Consider the following 15,526-nt stretch of genomic DNA (forward strand, 5'->3'; position numbering starts at 1 on the left):
ATTGTCCTTCACTTTGAGGCAGTTCTTACATTGTTCTCAGTGAGTATAAGTTGCCAGTCACCCATCATTCCCTGAAGGATTCTTCAAAATCTATCAGAAAGAAGTGGGTGTGGTACAAGGTACTCTTCTAATCTCCATTAAGATATTTGCTACTATGTTAGTCCACTTTAGAGAGAGCTTTATACTAAAAGATAGATGACTGAGAATGTGTATTCTAACATGCTGCTCAAACCTAAAACTAATCACTCAGACTGATAATATCCAAATCCAAACCTTCTAAAGGTTTCCTTGCATTGTTTCAGAAACCCAATAATTCCTCTCATTTTTCTCTTTCCTGTTTTTACCCTCTTGCACTCACTCTCCACCTAAACAGTCCTTCCAGGTGAGGCAAAGGTTCACATGCATCTCCTTCAACCTCGTCTACTGCATTTGGTGCTCCCGATGTGGTGGTCTCTACATCGGCAAAACCAAGCGCAGTCTGGGCGACCGTATTCTCTGTCCACACTGGCCCTCCTGAGCTCCCAGTTGCAGACCGTTTCAGCTCCCCTTCCCATTCCCACACTGACCTGCCCGTCATCAGGCTTCTCTACTGCCAGGATGAAGCCCAATGCAAACTGGAGGAACAACACCTTGTATTTCGTCTGGGTAGTCTACAACCCAATGGCATGAATATTTTCCAATTTCGGGTAACCCTTTCTCACCCCCAACCCCCCCCCCCTCCCCGATCTTCCTCCAGTGCTCCCATTTTTGTCCCCTTTTCCATATACCCCCAGCCCCCCCCCTCAGCCATCTTCTTCGTCCTGCCCCTCCTGGTTCCATCCACCCACTTCACACGCAGGTCACCCCCATCTGGTTCCAACTGCCGTTCACCTCTCCTGTAATGGTTCCCAGTCTCGCCTCCTTTGTCCAGCACTGGTAGCGGTTTGTGTTCCTGCTTATCTCCCTCCAGCAGCCGTCTCCTATCTTCACCGTCCCCTCGTTCCATCTGTTTTGTTTCCCTTTTTCCTCTTTATCTGCCTTCATCTATCATTTACCTGCCACTGTCTGTCAACTCCACCCCACTCACCTCCCCTACCTGTCGTCTTACAGCTCTCCTCAGTCCACCAATTACCTCGGAATCCTTTCTTGCCACCCCCCTTCTCTTTACACAGTCTATCTCGCCTTTCCACTCAATCCTGATGCAGAGTTCGACCCGAAATGTCGACAGTTCCTTCCCCCCACAGGTGCTGCCTGACCTGCTGAGTTCCTCCAGCAAGTTGTTTATTGTTCCAGATTCCAGCATCTGCAGTCTCTTGTGTCCCCTCTACCTACTCTTCAGTTCTTATTACAATTCATTGTCAACACTTCCAGAATGGAAGTTTCACCTAGATAAGTTAACTGCCAAAACGATTGGATGTTTTGTTCAGCTAACCCATTGTGTTGTTTCAGTGTCTCGCCCCCTGGTGGTGATTTTTCTGATCCTGTGACATCAGCTACACTTGGCATCGTGCAGGTAATAAAACCAGTTTAAAATTTCTCCTCGTCATTACCACTTCTGGTAGCAATCAACAAAGCAGAATTTAATAAATTGCTTTTATCTACTGAAACAAATATTCAAATGCACTCTTGATAATTGATTGGGAACCAATATTGAATATTGGTTTATCTGTAACATTATCAAAGATGGAACATCTTAACTCTTACAGTCCTTCTGATTGTGTCTTTTGGGGGCGATTATTGTTTGGATGTGTTACTGGAGCATTAACACTTGACTGTGTTTTGCCTCGGATAAAATTGTGAAGTCTGAAGCCCACCTAATAGAGAAGTATCGTGGTACAAGATGGATTGAATTCTCAGAATTACAGACTACAAAAATTGGATTTTCTAGTGCTTAGCTTGTGCTCCTGGTTTCTTGGGCCTTTGTTTTTCCTTTTACCACCTTCTTGCACACTTTATAATACCGAAAATCTTTGGGATGGAGAACCTGTGTTGTCAGCAGGCTTTTCCTCCGTGGTATTGTGACTTCATGAAAAGGTGATTTATCATTTTGTTTTCTGTCTGCCTTGAGGTATTTTGGGGTTTGGATAAGAAGTTGGCGCAACGTAAACATTTTCCTTCAGTCAATTGGCTGATCAGCTACAGCAAGTACACCCGTGCACTGGACGAGTACTATGAAAAGCACTTCACTGAATTTGTGCCACTCAGGACCAAAGCTAAAGAAATCCTGCAGGAGGAAGAGGACCTCGCAGAAATTGTCCAGCTTGTCGGAAAAGTGAGTATTTCTCCATAGATTTTACAGGCTACATTGTGGAAGTGGGAAGCAAGCATGCACAACCAGTTTTTCCCTGACAGCTGATCCTTTTGGAACAGACACTACCCTAGGTACCAAAAGCACTGCCACTACATGGGGTTACATAGGAAATACAGCACAGAAACGGGGAGTTTGATCCAATCAGTCCATGCTAATATTTATGTTCCACTCAAGCCACTTCCCATCTCCCCTCCACTAAATACCAACATTGCCTTCTGTTCCCTTCTCCCTCGTTTGCTTTTCTTTAATTCATTCATACTATTTGCTTCCACCACTCTGTGGAAATGCTCAGCATGTCAGACAGAATCTCCAGAGAAAGAAGCAGTAAACATGTCAAGTGGATGACCTTTCATTAGAATACTGTTTTTCGTCATCCCCTTCTTACTATTTTAAAGCCTTTACCACCTATCTACCATTTCCACTGGACACTGGGTCCTATTGGATACCTCATCCTTGTGTGAAAGTCAAGAGGTTATGAGCCAGTAGGCCCCGCTTTTTAAAGTAGAGACTAACCCCTGAAACACAGGATTTGTCCTTCTCCTCAAGTCATGCATTTCAAAATGCACTACAACAACTTGCTTTACAAGTCTCTCCCCACCATAAGAAATAGGAGCAGGAGTAGCCAATCTCGCCCGTCGAGCCTTCTCCCCCATTCAATAAGATCGTGGCTGATCTGGCCGTGGACTCAGCTCCACCGACCTGCCCTTTCCCCATAACCTTTAATTCCCCGACTACGCAAAAATCTATCTAACTGTGTCTTAAATATATTTGAGGTAGCCTCTACTGCTTCCCTGGGCAGAGAATTCCAATGATTCACCACTCTGGGAAAGGCAGTTCCTCCCCATCTTTGTCCTAAATCTACTCCCCTGAATCTTGAGGCTATGTCCACTAGTTCTGGTCTCTCCTGTCAGTGGAATCAACCTTCCTGCTTCTATCTTATCTATATTTTATAATTTCATGTTTTTATAAGATTCCCTCTCATTCTTCTGAATTCCAGCGAGTATAGTCCCAGGTGACTCAATCTCTCCTCATAAACTAATCCCCTCATCTCCAGAATCAACCTGGTGAACCTCCTCTACACCACCTCCAAAGCCAGTATATCTTTCCTCAAGTGAGGAGACCAGAACTGCACACAGTACTTCAGGTGCGGCCTCACCAGTACCCTGTACAGTTGCAGCATAACCTCCCTGCTCTTAAAGTCAGTCCCTCTAGCAATGGCCAACATTTCCATTTGCCTTCTTGATAACCTGTTGCACCTGAAAGCCAACCTTTTGCAATTCATGCCCAAGTACTCCCAAGTCCCTCAGCACAACAGCATGCTGCAATCTTTCCCCGTTTAAATAATAATCTGATCTTCTATTTTTCCTTCCAAAGTGGATGACCTTGCATTTACCAACATTGCGCTCCATCTGCCAAGACCCTTGCCCACTCACTTAACCTATCTATATCTCTCTGCAGACTCTCCACATCCTCTGCGCAATTTGCTTTTCCACTCAATTTAATGTCATTGGTAAACTTGGATACGCTACACTCAGTCCGCTCTTCCAAATCGTTAATGTATATCGTGAACATTTGCGGGCCCAACACAGACCCCTGAGGCACCCTGCTCACCACCGATTGCCATCCAGAGAAACACCCGACTCTCTGCCTTCCATTGGTTAACCAATCCTCTATCCATGCTAATACATTACCCCCAATTCCATGCATCATTATCTTATGGATAAGTCTTATGAGGCACCTTATCGAACGCCTTCTGGATATCCAAGTATACAACATCCACCTGTTCCCCTCTATCCACTGCACTCATTATACCTTCAAAGAACTCCAATAAGTTTGTAAAACAGGACCTGCCCTTCCTGAATCCATGCCGCATCTGCCTGATGGAACCACTTCTATCCAGATGTCTCACTATTTCTTCCTTAATGACAGCTTCAAGCATTTTCCCGACTAGACATTAAGCTAACTGGCCTACAGTTACCTGCCTTTTGCCCATCCTTTTTTTAAACAGTGGCGTGACATTTGCTGTCTTTCAATCCGCCAGGACCTGCCCAGAGAATTTTAGTAAATTGTCACAAATGCCTCTACTATAACTTCCGCTGTTTCTTTCAGTACCCTGGTATGTATCCCATCAGGACCAGGGGACTTGTCTACCTTTAGGTCCGCTAGTTTGCTCATCACTACCTCTTCAGTGACAGCGATTGTATAGAGGTCCTCACCTCCGATCGCATCCATAACATCACTATCTGGCATGTTAGACGTGTCCTCCACTGTGAAGACCGACACAAAATGTCGTTCAAGGCCTTGGCCATTTCCACATTACCCAATATTAATTCCTCCTCATCTTCCAAGGGACCTACGTTTACTTTAGCCACCCTTTTCCACTTTATATAATAAAAACTTTTACCATCTGTTTTCATGTTGTGATAATTTAATTCCATAATGTATCTTCCCTTTGCTTGCTCAGTGGTTCTTTGTTGCTTTTTAAAGTTTTCCCAATCTTCCAGTTTCCTACTACTCTTGGCGACTTTGTATGCATGAGCTTTTAGCTTGATGCCTTTTATTTCCTTAGTTATCCAAGGCTGGCTCTCCCCACCCTTACTGTCCTTGCTTTTAACTGGAACATACTTCTGTTGAGCACCATGAAAAAACCTTTTGAAAGTCTTCCACTGTTCCTCCACTGTCCCACCATATAGCCTGTGTTTCCAGTCTACACTAGCCAACTCATCCCATTGTAGTCTCCCTTGATTAGGCATGATACATTGGTTTTAGATCAAACTGTTGCACCCTCCATTTGTATGAGAAATTCAGTCATACTATGATCTATCTTTCCCATAGGATCCTTAACTAAAGATTGTTAATTTTACCTGTCTCATTGCACAAGACCAGATCTAAGACAGCATTTTCCCTTGTAGGTTCACTAACATGCTGTTCAGGAAAGCTATCACAGATACATTCCATGAAGTCCTCCTCAAGACTGCCTCGACCAACCTGATTCTCCCAATCTATGTGCAAGTTAAAGTCCCCAATGACGACTGCCGTTCCATTCTTACATGCATCAAATATTCTTGGTTTATTGCCTGTGCCACTGTAATGTTATTATTCGGTGGCCTATAGACAATTCTCCTCTCTCCCCTTTTCCTAATCTCCTACACAGATGGACTCAACATTCTGCTCCTTAGACCTTGTATCGTCTTTCACTATTGCCCTGATCTCATCCTTCAGAGCACTACCCCGCCTTCCTGCCTATCCTCCCTGTATTACCTGATACCCCTGGATATTTAATTCCCACTCATCTCCACCCTGCAACCACATTCTGTAATGGCCACTAAATCATACCCCTTTGTACTGATTTGTGCCACTAGTTCACTGACCCGGTTTTGAATACTATGGGCATTCAGATGAAGTGCCCTTACACTCATTGTCCTTTCAGAATCTAGTAACCTTTGTCCTTTGTGTTTGACTTTTCTGTACTCTTACTTCTCTCTTTTCTAACTTTTGCTGCGGTCTCTGCTTTGCTTCGCTCTGTCTTTCTGCACGGATTCCCATCCCCCTGCCATATTAGTTTAAACCCTCCCCAACAGCACTAGCAAACAATCCCCCCTGGGACATTGATCCCGGTCCTGCCCAGATGTAGACCGTCCAGTTTGTAACTGGTCCCACCTCCTCCAGAACTGGTTCCAATGCCCCAGGAATCTGAAACCCTCCCTCTGCACCACTGCCTCAAGCCACATATTCATCCTAACTATGCTTCTATTCCTACTGACCAGCATGTGGCACAGGTTATTATTCATTTGAGATTATTACCTTTTGAGGTCTAGTTTTAAATCCATCTCCTAGCTCCTTTAATTCAGTTTGTGGACCTCATCCCACTTTTTTTCCTTTATGTTGGTTACCTACATGCACCACAACAACTGGCCGTTCACCCTCCCCTTCCAGAATGCCCTGCAGCTGTTCTGAAACATCCCTGACCCTTGCACCTGGGAGGCAACGCCAACCAAGAGTCCCATTTGTGGCCACAGAAGCTCCTGTCTATTCCCCTTACCATGGAATCCCCGACCACTGGAGCTCTGCCACTTTTCCCTGCCCTCTGGTGCAGTAGAGCCACTCATGGGGCCATGATCCTGGCTACTGCTGCCTTCCCCTGATGACCCATCTCCCCCAACAGTATCAAAGCGGTCTATCTGTTTGAAGGAGATGACCGCAGGGGACTCCTGCACTACCTTCCTGCTACTGCTCTGCCTGTTGGTCACTCATTCCCTATCTTTCCCTAGGCCTTTACACTGCGGTGTGACCAGCTCACTAAACGTGCTGTCCACAACATTCTCAGAATCACAGATGCTCCAAGATGAATCCATGCGCAGCTCCAGTGCCATCATGCAGTCTGTCAGGAGCTGCAGCTGGACACACTTCCTGCACACGTGGGCATCAGGGACACCGGCAGCCTCCCTGAGTTCCCACATTGCACAGGAGGAGCATGACACAGGTCTGAGCTCACCTGCCATGACTAAAATCTTTGAGGGAAAATAAAGACAGGAAAAAATGAATAAGAACGTCACCTTACCTTAGTGTCGCTCACCCTCCTCACTGAAGCCTGGTATTCACAGGTTGGTAGTCACTCCGCTTGACCCTAACTTTTTATTAGCTGCTGCTAATTAGCCAATCACCTGTTAACTAACAATTAGCTGACTTGCCTCTTAACTCCCTGCAGTGAAACTCTCAAGCAACCAAGGAGACTCGCTTCTTTTCAAATCTCCTGCTCTCACTCCAAGTCGCCAACTCCTTAGCCTCCACCTCTTCTCACCAAAGCCTCAGCTCCCCACTCACATGATGGCTGCTCCAAAGTGGCCACTCTGCTTGACCCTTACTACTTTTTATTGGCTGCTGTTAACTAGCCAGTGAGCCAACCAAGGTATTAACAACTTGCAAATGTGCTTCTTTTAGACTCCTGCAAGGTGAAACTCCCAAGCACAGAGACTTGCATCTCTTCAAATCTCCTGCTCCAAGTCCAACTCCTGCAAGGTGAAGCTCACTCATGTGCCATAATGGGATATCCCTTGATCTAGCACTGGTATAGGCAGTACACCCTCTTGGCTCTCATTCTTGCTGTAGAGAATGCTGCCTGTCTCCCAAGTTATAAAGTCACCTTTCACTACCACATTGCTATTCTGCACAGTGGAAGTTAGTGAGATGTGAGCAATACACATGGAAATGAATTGGAATGGTGATTGTATTCAATCGTTTTAGCCCAAAAGTAGCTGAGAATTTGAGGTGAATTTTGAATTTATTTTTAATTTTAAAGTCAGATAGAAACTGTTCTCAGTTGTGATCCAAATGTTAATTGAATCAACTGAGCTATCATCTCCTCTGAAGTGGTTGTGCTATAAGGAGTGTATTTAAAGCGGAGATTGATGGGTTCTTGATTAGTAAGGCTGTCAAAGGTTATGGGGAGAAGGCAGGAGAATGGGGTTAAGAGGGGAAATTTAAATCAGAAAGGTGGAGCAGACTCAATGGGCCGAATGGCCTAATTCTGCTCCTATGTCTTATGGTCTAAGGCTGCTTCATCTCTTTCTATTTCATGGGATGAAAAAGGCTTTGGATTCTGAGAGACTTCTGAAGTTTTGTACTCTATGCAGTGGGAAAGTCAGCTTTATATTTTAAGCAATTTCTTTTAGTTTATTTTAAGGTGACCAGACAATTATTTTTACCTGGCAAAATTTTAATTTTGTTTCATTTTACAGTACATGTTATAAATGAAACTAAAATATTTGGCTCCTGATTTGAAGGGATGATGCCAGATTTTTTCTGGGTTTTAGCTGATCATTTCAAATGTCTAAATTCTTGTGCAGGCATCTCTGGCAGAGACAGATAAAATAACACTGGAGGTGGCAAAGTTGATAAAGGACGATTTCCTACAACAGAATGGATACACTCCCTATGACCGGTAAATGTTTCCTGTGTTTTCCCAGTCCCAACAAGTGCATGATGTCATCCCTTGAGTCTAGTTTGAATTGAGAATATCTCCTGTGTTTATCATGCAGTACAAAAGTGAAATGCCCTAAATAAAAAATTTAGGTGAAGCAGGATGTCTGGAGGATGAAGCTGAGTTAATATTTCGGTTGACTGTTACTTTATCTGTCTGAGAACTGAAATATTAACTCTTCTCTCCAAGATGCTGCCTGACCTGAGTGTTTTCAGCATTTTCTGTTATTACTGTTTAAAAAAAATTACTTAATGGCATTTAGTAATCAGTTGCAGCATATTGTCTCTCTGTACAGTTGAAGTGATTAGTAGTGATGAAAGATGGGTTTCTGCTTTGGACTATAGAAGATTTTTTCCAGTGCTATCGAAGGCACTTGCTGGATAGTTTAATATACTGGAAAAGTTGTATAGTTTCCCTCTGTAGTCCCTCAAACGATCTTGAATGATTGCAAGGATAACTCTTTAGTGAACAATGATGTATGTGGAGGGTCACATAACTAGTTATTCAATGTTATTGTCAGAGGCAGATGTCTGGGGATTGATATGGTGTGTTTGGAGGAGAGGACTGAAAAGTTGGTAATACCTGGAATTGCAATGAGTGTCACCACCATGTTAGTGAGTGTGATGATGATGCCAAAATTGGCAGTGTGGTCGATAGTGAAGTAGGTTGTCCAAGGTTACAACTGGGGAAGTGGACCAAGGAATGGCAGATGGAATGTGTGAAGTGATTTATTTTGGAAAGTTAAACCAGGGCAGGCCATGCACAGTAAATGACAGGGCCCTGGGGAGTGCTGTAGAACACAGAACTGGGGCTGCAAGTACATGATTCCCTGAATGCAGCAACACAGGTAGACAAGGTGTTGAAGGTTTTTGGCACACTTGCCTTCATCAGATGAGGCTTTTGGTACAAGATGTTGGACATCATGTTACAACTTTAGAAGAACTTGGTGAGGCTGCACCTGGAATATTGTGGCTGTCATACTACAGAAGGATGTGATTAAGCTGAAGGGTACAGAAAGATTCCCAAGGATGTTGCTGGAACTGGAGGGCTTGACTTGTAAGGATAGGTGGGAATGTTTTCCCTGGAGTGAAAAAGCAGATGGATGATCGTATGGGGTTTTCATAAAATCATGAGGGGCATAGATGAGATGGATTGACAGTCTTTTTCCCAGGGTGGGGGAGTCTAAAACTAGAGGGCACAGTTTAAGCTGAGAGGGGCAAGATTTAAAGGGGACCTGAGGCAAGTTCATCACGGAGGATGGTGGGTATCCAGAATGAACTGCCAGAGGAAACAATGTAGGCAGGTACAATTACAATGTTTAAAAGCCATTTGGGCAGGTACATGGATAGGGAAAGGTCTCGAGGGTATGGGCCAAACGCAGGCATATGAGAATAGTTCAGGAAGACACCTTAGACATCATAGACAAGTTGGGCCAAAGGGTCTGCTTCCATGCTGTATAACTCTATGTTAAAAGGAAGGCTGTGCAAGTACAGTGCTGGTTTTTCCAGCTAGTAACCAGGTGGTGGTTGTTGTGTTTGTGAATGCTGCTGTGGCACTTAGTATGGAGAGTTCTTTCTCCTCTTTACCTCGCCTCACATTTAGAGAATTATTTCCTTGAAATTATAGACAATCATCCTGTCTAGTCTTGGAGAGAAGAAGTAAGTCAAAGTTCTTAATGGTGTAACCAATTTACTGGAATTCTCATGATTGTCTGTTATGACCATTCAAGTTGCATGAATTTAATGAGATGGATATGGGAATTTCTCCCATTTTGAGGGTGGGGGGAGGGTTTCAGTGAGGAACGGCTGTGGGAGGAAGGACGAATGGACAGGATCTTGATGGGATGGAATTGTAGGAATTAGTCATGTTAAATTTGCTTCTTGGGTTGTGATGGAAGTTGGGGTAATGGTTGAGTATGGCGTACAAGGGATTGAGTGAAGGACAGCTGGTGTGGATGACAGCTGAAGCTATGATCTTGGACAATGAAGTGCTTGATTTGCTGCTGCTTTTATTATAGGAAGTGAGTAAGGGTGTTGGGGAGAAGATTGCTCCTGGTGTAGAAAAGTTTGGAGTTGGCCTTCTAGAGTGATATTTATGGTCTTAGCTTGATTTGTTTACTGATTTGGAAGGTAATAAATGTAGCTCTGCTGTTTAACAAGGGGAGAAATGGGTGAGCTACAGACTATCACAAAAATGCTGGAGGAACTCAGCAGGTCAGGCAGCATCTATGGAGGGAAATAAACAGTCGACATTTCAGGCCGAGACCCTTCATCAGGACTGGAAAGGAAGAGGGCAGAAGCCAGAATAAAAAGGGAGGGGAGGAGCACAAGGCCAGCACAGGTGATTTCATTCAAACGTCCAAAATTTGTATGGGCCTTGACGGAGATGCAGGGATGCTGTTTTCCTGGCTGGTGTGACCAGAAATGGGTCACTGTCTCAAATAAATGGTCAGCCGGTTCAGGACTGAAATGAGAAATTTCTTCACCTATATATGTGTGAATCTTTGAAATACTCCACTCAAGGGGGCTGTGGGGCTCAGTCTCTGCATATATTCAAGACACATTGATAGATTTTTGGATATTGAGGGAACTAAGGGTTATGGGGTTGGTATAATTGGCACTGAAGTAAAGATTGGTCATGTGCAAGCATCAAATAGCTGAATCCTGCTTCTCTATTCTTATGACAGAATTACCAAAACATAAGTTTGGAAGTAGCTATTAAGATTGTTGATGCTGGATCATTACAAAGTTTTTTTTTGTTTTCCCCTGCCCTCTGCAAGCTTTTGTCCTTTCTATAAAACTGTCGGTATGCTGTCAAATATGATTGGCTTCTATGATATGGCTGTCATGCAGTGGAGTCGACGGCACAAAGTGATACAAGCTCACATGGTCAATTATCCGTGAGCACATGGGGGAGATTCTGTACAGGCTGAGCTCCATTGAAATTCAAGGTAACCAGTGAAAATAAATGTGGTTTCCATCAGTTATCACCTTTGCTTGTATAAGGTCTGCTGGTTAGCCATTTCTGATCCGACCATTACATCTAAAAGCCAATACTGGGGAAAATATATATAAGCTATTTTTCAAAAAGCTATTTGTTCACACTTTAATCTCAGCAGGCAAACCTTTCAAATCCCCAGAGCCAAGGAGATGGACACATTGTCTCCTTGACCAGTCTCAAAAACCAGTGTACTTCGCATCATCATTTCTTGCTGGGTATCCCTCAAGTTTATTTATATGTACTTGTCTCATCAGGGAGGAAGGCCAGGGCAGGGACGGTCATTTAAAGAATCTTGCAGCCCATTTTGCCTTTAATGGGTCTTTAAAAAAAGTTCTTTGAAATTACAGTTGGTGCCAGTGAAAGATCTGACTAAGTTGTGCCTGACATCAGTTGAGATCTGGGAACTGGATAGGCAGCAAGGTGGTGGGAGAGGTGATTTCCACAATGCTCTTTTAAGGAGTTGTCTGTGCTAGAGACTCCTGGCCTTGCCCTTGACCTCTGTATATACAGGATAATTGACGTTCTGTACCAAGTCAAGTGTGACAGGTGGCTCGCCTTTTGGATATGGGAAATCCTGTACCGTATGATACTGTGGCAACTCTGTCCTGACATCACAGATTCTGGTAAGGAAGGACATTGATTGTTGCAAAAACGAGTTCATCATTCGACGATGCTGACTTTTTATCCCAAAATTAGTTAACAACATAAATTTATATTCCCTACTGCACTATTGTGATTCAAACTCACCTCTAGATCAACAGTTCAGGCCTCCAATACCAGACCAGTAACCTAGCCACTATGTCACCACACCCTGTTTTGGAGAAAGAATTTGCAGTTTTAGGGTGCATTCACAATTGAGCCCCAAAGTTAAACAATTGAACATGAAGCATGATTTCACCTGCAACTTGCTGCTTACAATGCAATGGTATCTTTCATTATCAAAATTATTTATTGATGTGAGTAATCTTTTCTTCCAGGACCCAGTGAAAGATGGAGAGGCAAAAATCAAGGCAGACTACATACAACTTTTTGAAGACATGCAAACTGCATTCCGTAGTCTAGAAGATTAAAATGGGTTTTCTCTGAGAATACTTGAAACAAAACCTGTTTTTCCCCAGTATTTATGTTTTTTTTTGTTTCCTTGCATTCCTTTTCTACATTTAACATGTTGTGTTCAATGTCTGGTTATTAACTCATCGTTCAGTCAACCTTTGATATAGTTTATTCTGGATGTTTGTACAAGTGTGGGGTCTGCTTACCAGTAGTGAAACACGTATCAGTATTCTGTCTCTGCCATAACTGGTATTGTATGCTTTTGATTTTTTTTTGTAAATCACAAGTCCAGTTCACTTTTAAACCACTGCAAGTGTGACCACCTCTCCTTATTTTTTAAGCCACTGGCATATGAGCTGTAAGGTGTCCATATTATATTCAGCTTTTGTACATATTCAGAATTGTTATCTGCACTATTGCAGTCATAAAGCTTTAATCTTGCCTTGAAGTCTTGTTGGCTGAAATTAAAACATTTGGAATTAACTGTTTTGGCATGAAGTACTTCAGTTTGTGAAACAATCCTCAATGTGTGAGGAAGTCTCTTGTGACTTTTTGCCTGAGTGAAGCTATGGGGAAAGGGGAAGTTCAGTAATAGCAAGCAGGTCTACCAGCTCCATTTCCAGCATCACTGTCAACTGGTGTTAAAGAGATGCATAGAAAATATAGCCTTGTTAGATTTTCCATTATTGCCCAAAGGAACCAACTCTGTATGCAAGCCTGTTTGAGACCCTAAATGCAGAACCAAAGATATCTTGTCCTGCAAATTAAACAACTGAAGGCTAAGTGTTGGTCCTTGGTAATTTAAGCTTTGCATCCTTTTCATAGAATTTTATATGAAGCATGGGGTTTGGCAATCTGTCCTAGCTCTAGCTCCATTTATAGTGCACATTGAGCTTTCAGAATCTGATTCCTTGTGAAATTCAGACTGCTTTCTATAGAAAACTCAGTGGCCTTTGACATTCTTGGAGGTTTTCAATAGAAAGCACTTCTAACTGTATGGAAAAGTCTAATACTAAGCTGACATTACAGCAGGTCGGCTCTAGGTTTTGGATTGTGGCTGTTATTTGGCAAAGGAGGTTTTAGAAAGCCATCTGTATGGAATACCAGGTTAAGATATGGAATTAGGGCAATAAAATGTACAATTGAATATTTTCCATTCCCAAATCTGTTGGGTTGTGTAAAATTCAAAGATGTGAGCCAGAAAACAAAGTCAGAGAGAAAATTGGCAGTGTATGTTAGGAATACAGTGAGGCCAAGGTTATCTTGGTGAGACAAGCTTTTCAAACCGGAAAAGCAGATTTGAGGAGGAATTATGGAATGAGCTTTTGGTGCATGGTACAATGTACCTGCCAGCGTAACCTGTTCAAATTGGGTTAGTGTTGCTGCTTCTACCTGTGTTCTTGAGTAACTCTGCTTAAGTTTTATTTTATTTGACTACCATCGGAATCTTTCAGTTGCATCTCCCAGAAGCATGGCTCTTTGCCAAGAATTTTAACTGATGGATAACATTTTCTCATTGCACAAGTTAATTTTGATTCATGATGTGTGACTGGTCTGTGACTTAAACACTATATTTTAGGGGTAGCTTGTTGGTTTCTTGTCTGCTGGTATTGTTACTGGATCTCTAATCCTATGGTAGGATGTATTATTTTGGAAATAACAGTGCAATGTTATTGAAAAGATTAGATTATCTCATTGCTTATGTGCCTGGTAGAAGGATTGTGTGCTTGCTCAACTGTTATCTAACATTTGTAACCGTTCATTATGCTCTCTGACAGTTGTCAAAGTTCTGATTGGTGAAAGGAGCTTGCCTTAAGTGCTTGTGTAAGATATTTCTAAATATGAAGCAATAGAGCAAAAGATGGTGCATGAAAGTCAGGTTAGAGCATTCCTCCTGGAGTTGAGAACAGTGAGCAGAGTTTAGAGGGGAAAATATCACTGAGTTAATGCTAGTGAGCTAAATAGTTTCAGTCCATGTTAAATTAATAGTTTAATATCCTGAAGTCCCATACTCCCATACAAGGTTAGCAAGAGATTACGATGATTTATATGGAAGTATTTAGTGATCTATGAAAATGTAACACATTGCCATGTATTAAAGCTCATGCCAGTTCAATAAACTAATTTGTTTCTATAAATCTACCGTTGGGAAGCAATGTGAGAATTGTCAATTTAATTATTTTCAGTCCAGTTTTGACAACTAATTTGTATTTTTCAAAATAATTAAACAAATTTCCTTAGAACCTATTTTGAAAGTTTTTTAACTGTGTAATACTCATCATAAAACTTAGAATGTAGTCTACATTTTTGTTTAAACTTGGTTTAAAGAAGCCAGCAAGATCAGTTTCAGCTGCGTACTCATTGGTGAATTGTCCATGGAAATGTCTGCAGTTCATCTTGTCCAAGGAAAGGAAGTAAAGTCCATGTTGCCAATAACTTTGGATTTGGCCCTTAGCTTTCTAAAGATTATTTAACATTTTCACTGTGAAATTGCTGAAAGGAATCAGGGCAGTGGAAATCTGTCTGACCTCTGCTTGCTTGCGCCTGGAATGTTGGATCTTTGACTAAAGAGGAAAATCAAGTGCAAATGATGAATATCTGTGGCAAATGAAGAACATTCTGCACACCCGGAGCAGACAAGGTGGTTTCCTCAAATAACATGATTTTTGTAAGCAGGAAATGCCTGTATGAAAACAGACAGTCGCTGCACTTCACTCATTCCCCCTCCACTTCATGTCAGAAATGTAATGCAGCAAATAGCAGTGATGTGGGTGTCATTAATTATTGCTGTATCAGATATAAGAGTATATTTGGAATTTAAAGTGGTGATTAAATTATACATAGTGATTAATGTAAGGCAATAATTGTATTTTTTTCAATTCACTGTTCAGGAAATGATCTCTCTGTGCACAGGATGGTTACGTTTTTAAAATTTAGTCATTGTGCAAAATTGTTAAAAAAAATTATAAACTAAATAAAGTTGTAATGGTGTTCCGTGATCAGTAGTGATTTGTTTTAAGTGCCCTGGGCCTTTCTTGCAATTAATAAGAAAACTGTCAAAGGTATTGAAATGGAGTCTTCTGCTAGTAACATGAGAATATAATCCATGGAGACAGATCTGAGAAACCAGTGCAGAGAGGTGTGGTTTCATTTGATTGGTTGCTCGATGCCCAGTGATTTTGCAGCTATTTCTGGAGCATTCC

The 15,526-nt window shown here is 42.3% G+C and overlaps 1 protein-coding gene across 1 annotated transcript in view; it reads left to right on the top strand.

Annotated features, from left to right (window-relative positions):
• Nucleotides 1-15,322, top strand: part of atp6v1ab (ATPase H+ transporting V1 subunit Ab) — a 36,589-nt gene extending 21,267 nt beyond the window's left edge. The window contains 7 exon segments of the mRNA XM_052026022.1: nt 1,429-1,492; nt 2,048-2,251; nt 8,137-8,231; nt 11,050-11,111; nt 11,114-11,143; nt 11,146-11,227; nt 12,232-15,322. Coding sequence (XP_051881982.1) covers nt 1,429-1,492; nt 2,048-2,251; nt 8,137-8,231; nt 11,050-11,111; nt 11,114-11,143; nt 11,146-11,227; nt 12,232-12,340 — 646 coding nt within the window. The 3' untranslated portion in view covers nt 12,341-15,322.
• The last annotated feature ends 204 nt before the right edge of the window (nt 15,323-15,526 follow it).

This window comes from Pristis pectinata, chromosome 11 (assembly GCF_009764475.1).
Source record: "Pristis pectinata isolate sPriPec2 chromosome 11, sPriPec2.1.pri, whole genome shotgun sequence".
Taxonomy (NCBI): Eukaryota; Metazoa; Chordata; class Chondrichthyes; order Rhinopristiformes; family Pristidae; genus Pristis; species Pristis pectinata.